Source organism: Entelurus aequoreus, linkage group LG20, assembly GCF_033978785.1.
Source record: "Entelurus aequoreus isolate RoL-2023_Sb linkage group LG20, RoL_Eaeq_v1.1, whole genome shotgun sequence".
NCBI classification, from domain to species: domain Eukaryota; kingdom Metazoa; phylum Chordata; class Actinopteri; order Syngnathiformes; family Syngnathidae; genus Entelurus; species Entelurus aequoreus.
The window spans coordinates 24,497,501-24,511,804 of record NC_084750.1 but is presented as its reverse complement, the minus strand read 5'-3'; the positions used below and the strand labels follow the sequence as shown (position 1 = coordinate 24,511,804).

The window sequence follows — 14,304 nt, the reverse complement described above, 5'->3', positions numbered from 1 at the left end:
AATAATTTCTATAAACAATGCAGGAAGAATGAATATACCGACAATGGTAATAGACAAAATACCAACAATGGTAATAGACAACATAGCAATAATGGTAAGGAAACATTGAGCACATGTTAACACTGAGCCAAATTAAAGACCCTCATCTCTATATTTGAACCAGACCCGAAGTTTGTATAATAGTTTAAATCGATTAATAGTTTAGCTTGTGTTGTAAGTCCAGTTTGTTCCATAGTTGGTCAGCTTTAAGGGCATGTGAGTTGGGTGTCATCAGCATAACAGTGAACGCCAACATCATATTTGCGTATTATGTCGCCTGGAGGCAGGATCTAGGTCAGGGGTCTCAAACTCAATTTGCCTGGGGGCCACTGGTTGCAGAGTCTGGGTGAGGCTGGGCCGCAAGAAAAGATTTCTTAAAAACATTATTTTTAAATGTCTTTATTTTTATTTTCAACACAAAATAAAATCAAAATATAAATGAACAAAATGAGAATTAAGTAAATAAATCAGTCATAAGTAATAACAAGAGAGGAGAAGCCTAGCAAAACTTCTAGCCATTATGGACAACACCTCCCACCCACTACACTCGGACCTTGCGGGGAGAATGAGCACGTTTGGTGGAAGGCTCAGACTCCCAAAATGCAACACGGAACGACACAGGAGGTCCTTCATACCGACAGCCATCAGACTGTATAATGCATATGTTCCTTGACTGCACTTAAATGTAGAGTACATGTAGTATATGTAGAATATATTTATATTATTTATATATTATATATATAATATATTATATATATTATATTATTTATTATTATTCTTGTCTATTGTGAGCGAACTGTGGTGCTGAATTTCCCCCAGGGATCAATAAAGTACTTTCTATTCTATTCTAACAATAATAATTTGATTTCTCCAGTCAGCAACAATGTATACACATACACATAATGTGCAACCCGGTTCACTCTCTCATCTCCCTGGTATTTTGCATACTCCTCAGCATGTCTAGTTGTATAATGACGTTTTAAATTGTATTTCTTGTGCACTGCAACTTTCTCTGTGCAAATAAGACACGTCGGAGTGCTCCTGTGCTCAACAAAGAAATATTGCATCTCCCACTTTTCCTGGAATTGTCTTTGCTCATCACTAACCTTTCTCTTCACTGCACGCTTTGAAAAAGACATGTTTGGGGTTGTGAAATATATTTGTATTCAACCGACGCACGCAGAATAATGTTATTTCTGCAATGTGTGTCGTCCTGCTTGTCCTCCCGACAGCAACACGGCGGTCGGTGGAAAGTACCGGGAAAAAGTGACGGCTCCCGGAGTGTTATATGGCGTCATATAAAAATATATGTAGTATTCATCGTGTGAGGCAATGCAAATTAAACAATAATAAAAAACAAATAACGGTTTGAATTGGTCCAGGTTATCGGGGACTTTATTACTGACGGACAGGTGTCGCGGTGTGACTGCCCTCGTCTCCATGGCAACGTTTCTCTCGCTTTCACTAATTTGCCGCTTTTCCACTAACGCAGGGGTATTTTGGACCCAAATAACAAAAATCGTCTCTGTCTGGAGCCAGCGGGGGGGGGGGGGGGGGGGGGGAGAGAGGTTGGGGGGCTCGCTGTGTAGTTTACAGCGAGAGAGAGAGAGAGAGAGCGAGCGGGGGAGGGAGAGAGAGCAAGAGAGCGTGCGGTCTCGTGGAAAAGCAGCAAAATGTTTCTTTGCTTGCATCACGCAAGTGACGTCAATGTTCGGCCCTCGAGAGCCATATACCACACCATGATTGGTAGATTCCTTGTAGCCCGGAAGAGTTAGGGCTACAAGGGATTCTGGGTATTTGTTATGTTGTGTTTATGTTATGTTACGTGTGGATGTTCTCCCAAAATGTGTTTGTCATTCTTGTTTGGTGTGGGTTCACAGTGTGGTGCATATTTGTAACATTTATAAAGTTTTTTTTGTACGGCCACCCTCAGTGTAACATGTGTGGCTGTTGACTAAGTATGCATTGCAGTCACTTACGTGTGTCTGTTGAAGCCGCATATAACATGTGACTGTGCTTGCACATTGTGAGTATGGAGAAAAAATGGACGCAAAACCTCCTGCCCTCAATATTGTTACCTCAGTATTGTTGACTTAATATTGAAGTCCTCAGTAATGTTGACGGGTGAAAATCGGGAGGGTTGGCAAGAATGCTTCAGCGCCGCACACAGCGCTGTCAAGCGCCATTCATATAAAACTCGCGGGCCGCACTAACATTAAACATTCATATTAAGGTGCGGGCCGCACAATGACGTGTCGCGGGCCGCAATTGGCCCGCGGGCCGCATGTTTGAGACCCCTGATCTAGGTACTAAAGATTACAGGGTCAAGAACCGATCTTTGCGGTACGCTGCAGGTGACCTTGACGTACTCAGAAACCACATTGTTATGTGAAACACAGTGCATCCGTTCAGTGATATAGGAGGTTAACCAAGAAAATTGTAAGTCTGACACACCGATACGTGATTTGATGCGATCTAAAAGAATGTTATGATTAACGTTATCGAAGGCAGTGCTGACATCAACCAGTAGCAATATATATGATTTATCAGCATCCATAATTAGCAGCAAATCATTCGTCACATTTGCAAGGTTTGTCACCACCACATCTGTCCCATACAGTAGATGGGTTTTCCTAGGCCTAAAGATGCTCATGACCTGGGCAAGAGTGAGCTTCAAGCTAGTAGAATCAAGGTCTCTAATGCTTAAAAAAGTAAAAGTAGTGGACAATTTTTGCTTCTCACGATCTGAATCTCCATCACATTCATCACAGGGCAGGCAGCCAGTTAAGAGCCTCAGGAAGTGCAGAATGTAAACTCAAAGATTCTGCATCCATTGAGAAAACCATCAAATAACATGAGGAATGGCTCAGTTGGGGTGACAAATGAAAAAAACAACGCCAGGCCTGAAATTAATAGGTATTAGACCACTTAACACCATTAAAGGCGAACACAAGCCAAAGACCACCAGGTTCCAGAGAACCAGAGAGAAGCCAACACTCAACCTCAGGAGAAGTCTGCTGTCCTTACCTCCACCACTGACTGGCAACTAATTTAAGGACTTCAAAGATTCTTTATTGTCAATTTTTTACAACAGAAACATGATACTGTTCATATCTCATTTGGGCAGATCCGTAGGCAAGCACTGCTAGGACAAAGGTCGGGGTTTGATCAATATCTGTCCGGTTGCTTGGACAAAGGTGTCTGTTGTTGAAAGAACTGGAACGTCCAATAAAGTCCAATGATGTGCTTCAGCACTAAATGTTTCTTAGTTTCACTTTCGGAAACAAGCTAGCAAAAGCCTCTAAAATACTGTATTTATCGTAAAATCTGTGCTATAAGCCTCTACTTTTTTCCAACGCTTTGAACCCTGTGTTTTATAAAACAGTGCAGCTAATTCATGGATTTTTCTTTGCTGACAATAATGCAAATGGTTTCCATAAAACACATGCAAAGACAATGAAATGGTGTGTTATTGTTTGTGATATGGTTTTATCTTGTGGATGCGTTCGCTTACTGCAGGTGCTACAGGGCAAATGTCTACAGTGTTTCCTGCTGTTTAAAGCTTTGGACCGGAAGTACAAGTGTCATTCCGTCTTATAATCGGCCACTACGTTTCTACTCGTTTGGATTCTTCATTCATCACTCCAAACAAAGTTTTACAATACAATACAACTAAACCTATTCTTACTTACTAAACTGTCCCCCGTCTGTGGTCTGTAGGAGTGTTTTCATGCATATTTTTTACGTGTTATGGTAATGTAATCAAGCTAACATTGCTAGCATTAGCTAATATGCTAACACGTTTACTATTGTCTGCATTAGTATTATTAACTTACAATGGCATTCTTTTTGTATTGTTTAAGTTTCACAAAGTCCTCAGTAAAGTCACTAAAACAAGGATGTAAATAAACATTTACAAAATATTTCTGTGTAAATTACTCACATTGCAACATATATACAGGACTGTCTCAGAAAATTAGAACATTGTGATAAAGTCCTTTATTTTCTGTAATGCAACTAAAAACATGGAAATGTCATACATTCTGGATTCATTACACATCAACTGAAATATTGCAAGCCTTTTATTATTTTAATATTGCTGATTATGGCATACAGCTTAAGAAAATTCAAAAACCCCATCTCAAAAAATTAGAATATTTCCTCAGACCAAGTAAAAAATAAAGATTGATAACAGCAAAACAAAATCAAACATTTGAAAATGTTATGCACTCAGTACTTGTTTGGGAATCCTTTTGCACGGATTATTGCACCAATGCGTCGTGGCATGGAGGCAATCAGCCTGTGGCATTCCTTAGGTGTTATGGATGCTCAGGATGCTTCAATAGCGGCCTTTAGCTCATTTGCATTATTGGGTCTGGTGTCTTTCAGCTTCTTCTTCACAATACCCCACAAATTCTCTATGGGGTTCAGGTCAGGGGAGTTGGCAGGCCAATCAAGGACAGTAATGCCATGGTCAGTACACCAGTTACTGGTGGTTTTGGCACTGCTGGATCATGCTGGAAAATGAAATCATCATCTCCATAGAGCTTTTCAACAGATGGAAGCATGTAGTGCTCTAAAATCTCTTGGTACATAGCTGCATTGACTCTAGACTTCATGAAACACAGTGGACCAACACCAGCAGCTGACATGGCTCCCCAAACCATTGCTGACTGTGGGAACTTCACACTGGATTTCAAGCAACTTGGATTTTGCTCCTCTCCAGCCTTCCTCCAGACTCTAGCGCCTTGACTTCCAAATGAAATACAAAGCTTGCTTTCGTCTGAAAACAGGACTCTGGACCACACTGCAACTGTCCAGTGCTTCTTTTCTATAGCCCAAGTCAGACGCTTCTTCCGTTGTCTTGAGTTCAGGAGTGGCTTGACCATGGGAATACGGCTACATGCTTCCATCTGTTGAAAAGCTCTATGGAGATGATGATTTCATTTTCCAGCATGATCCAGCAGTGCCAAAACCACCCGTAACTGGTGTACTGACCATGGCATTACTGTCCTCGATTGACCTGCCAACTCCCCTGACCTGAACCCCATAGAGAATGTGTGGGGTATTGTGAAGAAGAAGCTGAAAGACACCAGACCCAATAATGCAAATGAGCTAAAGGCCGCTATTGAAGCATCCTGGGCATCCATAACACCTCAGCAATGCCACGGGCTGATTGCCTCCATGCCACGCCGCATTGATGCAGTAATCCGTGCAAAAGGATTCCCAACCAAGTACTGAGTGCATTAATTGACATTTTCAAATGTTTGATTTTGTTTTGCTGTTATAAATCTTTATTTTTTACTTGGTCTGAGGAAATATTCACATTTTTTGAGATGGGATTTTTGAGTTTTCTTAAGCTATATGCCATAATCAGCAATATTAAAATAATAAAAGGCTTGCAATATTTCAGTTGATGTGTAATGAATCCAGAATGTATGACATTTTCATGTTTTTAGTTGCATTACAGAAAATAAAGGACTTTATCACAATATTCTAATTTTCTGAGACAGTCCTGTATTTATCTACGACTTGTAGTCTGGTGCGGCTAATATGTAAAAAAATAAATAAATTATTCTACAATTTAGTGGGTGTGGCTTATAGTCCGGAAATGAAAATGTAACATACATATAGCATCACACATCTTTCATACCAATTAGTAGAATGGGTTAAGGTGGAAGACAATGCATATTTGGCTCACCTTTATGGAAGGATTCTGTGCGATGGCAACCAGCACCACCCTTCTGGCAAATAAAGTGGCCCTGGCAGCCACTTGTGTGTTAGCCGACGCAGGCCAGGAGCAAACACTGAGGACACACTGGTAGATGCCAGCCTTTGGAGGAATGAACAACACTTTTTGTTCTTCTGTACTTTTGGGGCCAATGATTGTCTTGTTCTTGACAATCAGCCATTGGTAAGGCAAACTATCCACCTGTAGAAATTGACATGGAAGGCAAAAAACTGTTAATGTTTTAAGGACATTTATGCACAATCTCCTGAAATGGTTATAGAATCATGACGTCCAAAAAGACCATATCCGTTTTGATGTTCTTGGCTAAGCTATAAAGTGCTTCACTCTGTTTGCCCACATTTTGTTATGTGACAGCCCTAATCCAAATTGGCATAAAAATGTAATGATTGTAAACACAACAAGACGTAATAACAGGCAAAAAATATTTTCTCATGTTTGCAAATTTATTGAAATATATATACCGTACATTTGCTTAGTTTTTTGTTAATTGCAGCATAAGTTTTGTTTTCCTAGTTGTTTGTAATTCACACATTTATTCATACATCAATGGTAAAAATAGAAAATGCTGTTTTTAGCTTTATAATTATTGTATCCTAAACAATTTTTAAAAATTGTTTTCTTATAGATATGTCTCAATCCTGATCTTGGGTTTGGATCTTGCCAATTTCAGCCTTTTTCAATTGATGGGAGATTGGCTGATAATGATCTCTACCACAGCAGTGTCCTGGTGTTTACATGGCAAAAGATTGTGCCCGCGTGAAAGATTCCCTCAAAAGGGATGCATGCTTAAGCAGTCAGAATAACATTTCTTGTTGTACAAAAACACATGCAGGAGATCTGTCAATACCAGGAGGGTGCGTTTCTGGCTAGAATTAGAGAGCGAGCTGCAAAAAACGTGTCGTCTCAGCACAGCTCATGTCCACCCAGACGCTAAGTTATTAATCCTCGCCTCCACGGCAGCAACTAAACGTTGTATTTTAGTATTATTATCAGTGCAGGATAATACTGGAGGACAAGGAATGGCTAAGCTTGCTACACTAAAAAACATTATCGTTAAATTGAATACACCTAATTAGTAGGAATTAATTTCACTTTCAGAATGTGTGCTAATAAAAACTAGTTGCAGGCTGAAAATGGCCTCTGGGACACATTTTGGACACTCCTGTTCTCGAGCTTCAATGTTAAGTAGGGCTGATCTATCCAAATATCGACAGTATCGATATTTACTTTAGTATTGGTATATCATCCATATTTTTAGCAAATATTTCAAAATTATTTATCGTTCATGTTACATCCAAATTATCCATTTTATTTTGAGGTTTTACTCCAATCTAAAAATTTGGGGATTGTTTCCAGTATTATTTAGTCTTTCTGAGGATTTATCTTTGGGCAGGGTGGCAGTTACCACTAATTACTTGTAAGAGGAGTGATCAAATGATTTACTTGTCTTCTCCACTTTCAGTTATGAATGCCTTTGGCTGTTTTTGGTGATGTGGCAAAACTAATATTTTAGTACCGGTAATCTATTTTAGTCAAAGTAACAGTCCTCATGTGATTTATGTTGTATTGCTTCTCTTTATGGCAATGGCCTGTTCTGTCTCTAAAAGTTACGACTCTTTTAAAGCCCCCCACTAAATTCCTCAGGCCCTGCGGAGGTAGCTTTGCTTGGTTCTTTTTGCATCCTAACCCTAACCTTCCAAGAGCACAGGACTGTTGTGATGCCAAGAAAACTAATTTATATTGCATTGCTTGGATTTGAATGAGTTCACGTCCAATTTATTGAATATGCGTGGTGGTCAGGTAGCATCTTTTCTCAATGAGTAGTAGGTGTCATTTAGCCTTTCTTGAAGAAAAATACCTTATGCTTGCATTGTTTTCGGCTGTACGAACTGTTCTAATTGCGAGAAGGATAAACGTTTCTTCAGAGTTCCTCGAGAGGTAATCAAGAAGTGCGGAAGAATGCAAGATTTTACGAAAGACGACGACAAAGGTGGCATACACTCCAGTACAAAAGGAGCAGAGTAGAAAAACGCATGAAGATTTGTTTGATATACTTTTAACTAGGGATGTCCGATAATGGCTTTTTTGCCGATATCCGATATTGTCCAACTCTTAATTACAGATACCGATATCAACCGATACCGATATATACAGTCGTGGAATTAATACATTATTATGCCTAATTTAGACAACCAGGTATGGTGAAGATAAGGTCCTTTTTAAGAAAATTAATAGAATAAAATAAGATAAATAAATTAAAACATTTTCTTGAATAAAAAAAGAAAGTAAAACAATATAAAACAGTTACATAGAAACTAGTAATTAATGAAAAGGAGTAAAATTAACTGTTAAGGTTAGTACTATTAGTGGACCAGCAGCACGCACAATCATGTGTGCTTACGGACTGTATCCCTTGCAGACTGTATTGATCTATATTGATATATAATGTAGGAACCAGAATATTAATAACAGAAAGGAACAACCCTTTTGTGCGAATGACTGTGAATGAGTGTAAATGGGGGAGGGAGGTTTTTTGGGTTGGTGCACTAATTGTAAGTGTATCTTGTGTTTTTTATGTTGAGTTAATAAAAAATAAAAAAATAAAAACGATACCGATAATTAAAAAAACCATACCGATAAATTCTAAAGCATTTATCGACATCTCTACTTTTAACGTTTATTATTTCCCTTTCAAGTGTTATCTTGATGTAATTTGTATTATATTTTTAACAAACATAAACAAGAAAATCAGAGTCAATGATGCTTTGTCAAGAAAAGTACTTTTGTGTTGGAAAACATTTATGTACCTTTGTGTAAATTGCAATAGTGCTGTGCGGAAAGCACATTCTGGCCCGTATGTGACCTTGTCCGCATTGACTCACTGTGAAAGTATCTCTTCTCCCTTCTCGTTGATCATTAAACAATGCACCATTGTTCCCAGTGTAGGCACTTTCCACTGCTGTTGCATCATATGCTCTCTTCCCCTCTAAACTGAGCCTACTCCCTCCCTCCCACCTTGTATTCAGTGTATAAAGAATAACGCATCTCTCTTCCTATTGCGCATTACTTCCATTCCAATGTGACCTGTGCCTTTTGAAATGCTCAAGCTTTTAAAATAAATCTAAGAAAGACAATTTTGTTTGACTATTTGATTAGAACATTTCCAATACACTTTCTTCGTCTCCCCTCTTGTTTATTTTGTACACAAATGTGTCAGAGTACATATGATAACATAAAAATCAAATATAGTGATGATTCAGTAATAGCTTGTTAAATGGTAATGAAGTCACGGTTGTCGAGCTGTCGGGTGCTAGTTTGTTTACAAGGACGCAAGACGCAAAGTTGAATCATGAAATGCAACCTTGCTTGAGCAAAAACAATGCATATTTATGATACCTTGATACCTATTTCCTTGACACCGCCGCACACAAAGAAGTTGTAGACCTCCATGCTTTTCTAAGTTTTCCTTGGTTTTGTGGTGTACGATGACGTCGTAGCACAATATAGTTCGATATGTCTGGGAATTCCACCGACAGATAATCCTTGATATCACTCGACCAATCTTTTTTTGGTTAAAAGTATGGGGATCTATTCCCATTGCATAGTTGGATTCTCTGCTCGCATCTGCTTTTTGCAGGAAGATCCAGGCCCCTTGTGTACGCACATAATTTGTGCGCTGCTTGCTGCAGCAAACCAAGATGGCTGTTGTGCACAACAGCCATCTTGGTTTGGATGACCAACAATTTTTTTCCGCTTCCGAGAAGAGGTCAAGTGTCAAAAGTTCAAGCAATTTGTCTTTTGGTCAAAGGTTACTCTCCAAATGGGTTTCTTTTGTGATTGATGCTGTATTACTGCCTTTCCCAATGTTTAACCAAAACATTCCTGTTCAAAATCAGATAATCTGCCTTTTGCTCATTGTCCTCCCTTTTCCTTCCCAAAAAAACTGGCAATTCGCCCCAACCCCTCCTCTCTCTTCACCTTCCCAAGGAAAATGTAAGGATCCGGCAGTTTTTGTCTCGCTCTGACTTTTTCATCCTCCTATTAGTAGTGTAGACTTGCTTCCATGTAACCTGATGTTGTTTGAGAGCTCAATAAATACTGAAAAGACTTTAGCTTTCGCTGGACATTCCTTTATTGAATATGAAAAATTCCAAAACATTGGCCGGATGCCCTTTCTGACCAAACCCTGGTAGGGAATCAAACTCATCCTCTCTGCCATGAAAGCCACAAGTTTGTACCAATACAACTCAGGAAAGAGGGCATGAATTGAATGGCAGGTGTTTATTATTACAATGATGTACTGTAATGTGGCCGTGGGAGACTTTCCATGCAGTGGGTTTGACCTTTAGATTATTTGAGTCTATGTATTTCAATTAGATTATGAATCGTGCCGCTTTCGCTAATAACCTGCGAGGAGCAAATGCATTACGGTCAGTTTATGACTGCTACTTTGTGTGTAAATTGGTGTGTGCATTGAATTGTAATGTGCCTGAGACCACCTTAACTTCAGATATATTTATGACGACTTAATGATGTATTTTGACTAGAAGCAGTCACATTAACAGTACCTTGTCTCCATTAATGGCCAGACTTGCAACGGTTATTGACACTTGCTGCCATCTTTCAGAGGGGTTGAAGAGGCTGAGGGAGGTCTGTGAAGCGATGCCCACACAGCAAGCGTTAGCAAACTGCAGCTCCTCAGGCACCACCACTTGAACTGCAGACAAGAAAAATAACACTTGAGTAAAATACTCCTGGAGTGGTAAAAGTGTTTCCATATCATTATACACCAAAACGCCCAATCCAAACAAAAAGGTCAAGTCTTTTATACAGCACCAGACCACGACAGAAGTCATTTAAAGATGTACCTCATATAAAACATTTTATTTACATTGTTCTTTTATTAAACTAAACTATTCCATCCATCCATCATATAAAACATATACATTGTTACTTTATTCGACTTAATATTCTTAAATAGCTTATTAATCCTCTTTACATGGCAGCATGTCATTTCTGACTGTGCATATTTAAAACTATTTATCATTTGATCTGTATATCATGTGTGGAGGGCTGATTGCTAATATATGGAAAAAAATATGGGATTTCTTTACATCGCAATAACTCGCCATATACTCACTGTTACACAATTTTATAACAGTTTATGGATTTAATACATTGTAAGGTTTCTTTGTGAGGAACCCTGAAACATAGCGAACATTTAAATAAACAATAAACAATTCTGGGCTCCTTCACATAGCTTATAGTCGAGACATAATTTCTTCCTGGATGTTATAGAAAGTATGAGAACGTGTAATCTGCTGCATGCTTTTTTTTAAAAACTTATATAATGTCATATTTGTCAAAATATTAACACGTTTGGAAGAGATATGTTCTGTTGTCTTCATGTCCATCTATCTCTGTTGCATAGTTACTTGACTGAATCACGCAACATGAAACTTGCAGCGCTCCTTTAATGAGCCCACGCTCACACGAGTGTTGCGGACGGAGGCTTGTTGACGGACACCATTGCTGCGGTCATGAAAACAAGCAAAACGGGGCCGGCAAGATGCCCGGAAAGAAGGACAAAAACTGGATTTCATCGCAAAAATGTTAAGTTTTGACAGGTTAGCAGAGGAAACATACTGTAGGAGACCATCATTTATTTTTTAATACTAAATACTGATATTATATACTGTATGTGTATTGTTGTATCTGTTGATGTACTTATGTTGTAGTTGTAAATAAAAAAAGGCTGTTAAAAACTGAAAAAAATAAAAGGCTGATACCAATATACATCAAAAGACCAAATATCGGCTACGATAATCAGACGATCTCTAATGTAAATGTCAAATATTACATAATTGGCAAAGGCACTTTAGCTTTTTACGTCACAACAGCACAACACGTGTTTTAATGGCTCCTAAAGTTTCCACTAGATTCGTTGGACACTTGTTAAATTGTCAACAATGATGCCTCCTGATTTGCCTTCTTATTCTCTGGCAAACTACCGTAAATTCCGCTACTTTTTTACGACTTTAATGTATGGACTTTTTCTCGCTGACGGCCGTAATTCAAATAAAACATGCAAATACACTGAAAAGATGTGGTATTGTTGGTGCTATGGCGCCATCTTTTGGAGGAGTTCGCTCACTGCAGGTGCTGCATTGCCCTTCTGTTTAGACTGCCTTTCAACCGGAAGTAGAAGTGCCGTTCCGTCTTGTAGTCATCCACAGCGTTCTACTCGTATGGATTCTTCGTTCATCTCTCTAAGTAACGTTTGTAAGTTTTACAATATAACTAAAGCTTTTTATACTTACTAAACCGTCCCATGTGTGATGTTTGTATGAGTCTGTATATTTTCATGCATATTTGTACGTGCTTTCGTAAAGTAATGAAGCTAGCGTTGTTAGTATTAGCTAATATGCTAACATGTTTATGAGTGTCTGTGTTAGTACTATTCAATTACAATGGCATTCTTTTTGTATTGTTTCAGTTGCACAAATTCCTTTGCATATTCACCAAAACGTCACCGTGGAGTTAATGAGTCTGTTTTGCTGATTGGACAGCTAGCTTCCGCAGGTAGCGGGTCCATGACAATGACTTCTGTTTTGTTTGATCAGCCATTTTACTGCCGTGATATAGACACCGTTTGGAAACAATTAGGGTATGTAAATTAACATTTACAAAATCTGTGTAAATAACTCATGTCGCAACGGACTAGTATATAAATGCGGCTTATAGTTCGATGCGGCTAAAAATTTTGTGGGTGTGGCTTATATACCTGTGCGACCTGTGGTCCGGAAAATACAGTACATATCTTATTTGTGGTCTTAGAAATTTAGTAGTGGTGGACAGCCACAAATAAACACTGCGGGTGGCTGCGCTGCGCCCCCCGTGTATTCTGCATGTAGGGCAAACACTGCTTTATGGTTTAGTACATTACAAAAGTAAAAGCTTGAAGTTCAACAGTATTATAAGATGTACGGCAAGTGCACACTAATCAGATTTAATATTTATATTTTGCAAAAAAAAACTGGGAGGCGGAGTGGCCGTCCAGAAACTTTCCTGGTTAGTCACTGCCGTTGTGTCCTTGAGCAAGACACTTCACCCACCTCGCTCCCAGTGCCCCACACACTGGTATAAATGTCGCTTACCAACACCAAAGCTTGAATGTATAGGTTTCCAAATGTAAAGCACTTTGAGACAATTGTGAAAAAGCATTATATAAATATAATTCATTCGTTCATTACAAAAAAAAAAAGTGAGGTTTGACATGTATTGAAACGATCAAACAGTATCTTATAAGACAAAAACAAAGCTAACCTCTAAGTTCATCTAGATCACCTGCCACCAGTGGTTCTGGAGCATACTGACTGTAGAGTTTTGCCATCAGTTCCATGTCCTGATGTTTCTGCGTGGATCGGGGAATGTGATGAGACCCAGGAGCACAAACTAGCCCCAAATGCTGTGCTGTGGGAGGGACCTGCCTCACTGTTGGCTCGCTGTTGGCCACGCCTACAAAAGGTAAGCATACATTTAACAAACAAAGCAGAAAGGTGGTCTTTTAGGTCTTTCATGCAGGTTTACAGCTACGGGGGCCAGGGATGCAAAAACGTATTTGCACCGTTGTGCTGATAATGCCATTGCTCCTCTACAGTTACATTTGGGGGGGATGAGACTGATATTTCCAACACCAATACAAACTCTGAGCAGACTGTAACTAACTTTCATCATAGTAGACAATAGAAAATAATCCACGAATTCAAAAAATGTATTTATAATTAATTTAATGAATGTGATCGCTCCTCCACATGTGATACTGTGAACCGATTATAAATACCCAGGCTGTGAATCTTTGGCCACCAAATGATTAGAGTCGAAAATCCCTAATAAATAGTGAATGTATTTAAATTAGATTATAATGTTTACATTGTTTAATAAAACAATGTATATTTATGGTATACATCAGGGGTGTCCTAAGTGTGGCCCGCAGCGCATGTTTTAATGGCCCGCAGCTAATTCTAAAAACACACATAAAAAGATTGAATAAAAGAGCAAAGGGGTGAAATGTAACGAGAAAAAGCTGCAATGCAAAGTTGACTCGAATAACACACTGCCACGCAGGTTTTTTTTTTTCTTTAAAAGGGGAACTATACTTATTTTGGAATTTTGTCTATCGTCCACAATCATTAAGAAAGTCATGACAGCGGATGGATTTTTTTTAATGCATCCTAAATATTAAATAAACGTAAATAAATGTCTGCTCACAGCGGAGCCAATGAGAGCTCTACTACTCTGCACATAAAATCAGATAAATAACCTTTTAGGAAGTGCCAAACAATATTCCCTTTATGATTTGTGACTTGAATATTAACCAAGTATTAGTGATATTGTTATTATAAGCGCTATCACAAATTATTTATAGCGGGCGACGTGATCACTTCGGTGTGTCCCTATGTTCACATCATCGAGTGGTCTGCTGCTTCCTCGCTTCCCTGCTCCCTGTAAGT

The 14,304-nt window shown here is 38.9% G+C and overlaps 1 protein-coding gene across 4 annotated transcripts in view; it reads right to left on the bottom strand.

The window, feature by feature from the left end:
• cep192 (centrosomal protein 192) overlaps window positions 1-14,304 on the bottom strand; it is a 97,982-nt gene that overhangs the window by 38,929 nt on the left and 44,749 nt on the right. For all 4 annotated transcript variants that reach the window (XM_062029704.1, XM_062029705.1, XM_062029706.1 and 1 more), the window contains 3 exons: window positions 13,118-13,309; window positions 10,360-10,508; window positions 5,741-5,971 (listed from right to left, as the gene is read on the bottom strand). In XM_062029704.1, the coding sequence (XP_061885688.1) occupies window positions 5,741-5,971; window positions 10,360-10,508; window positions 13,118-13,309 (572 nt within the window). The remainder of the gene's footprint in view (window positions 1-5,740; window positions 5,972-10,359; window positions 10,509-13,117; window positions 13,310-14,304) is intronic.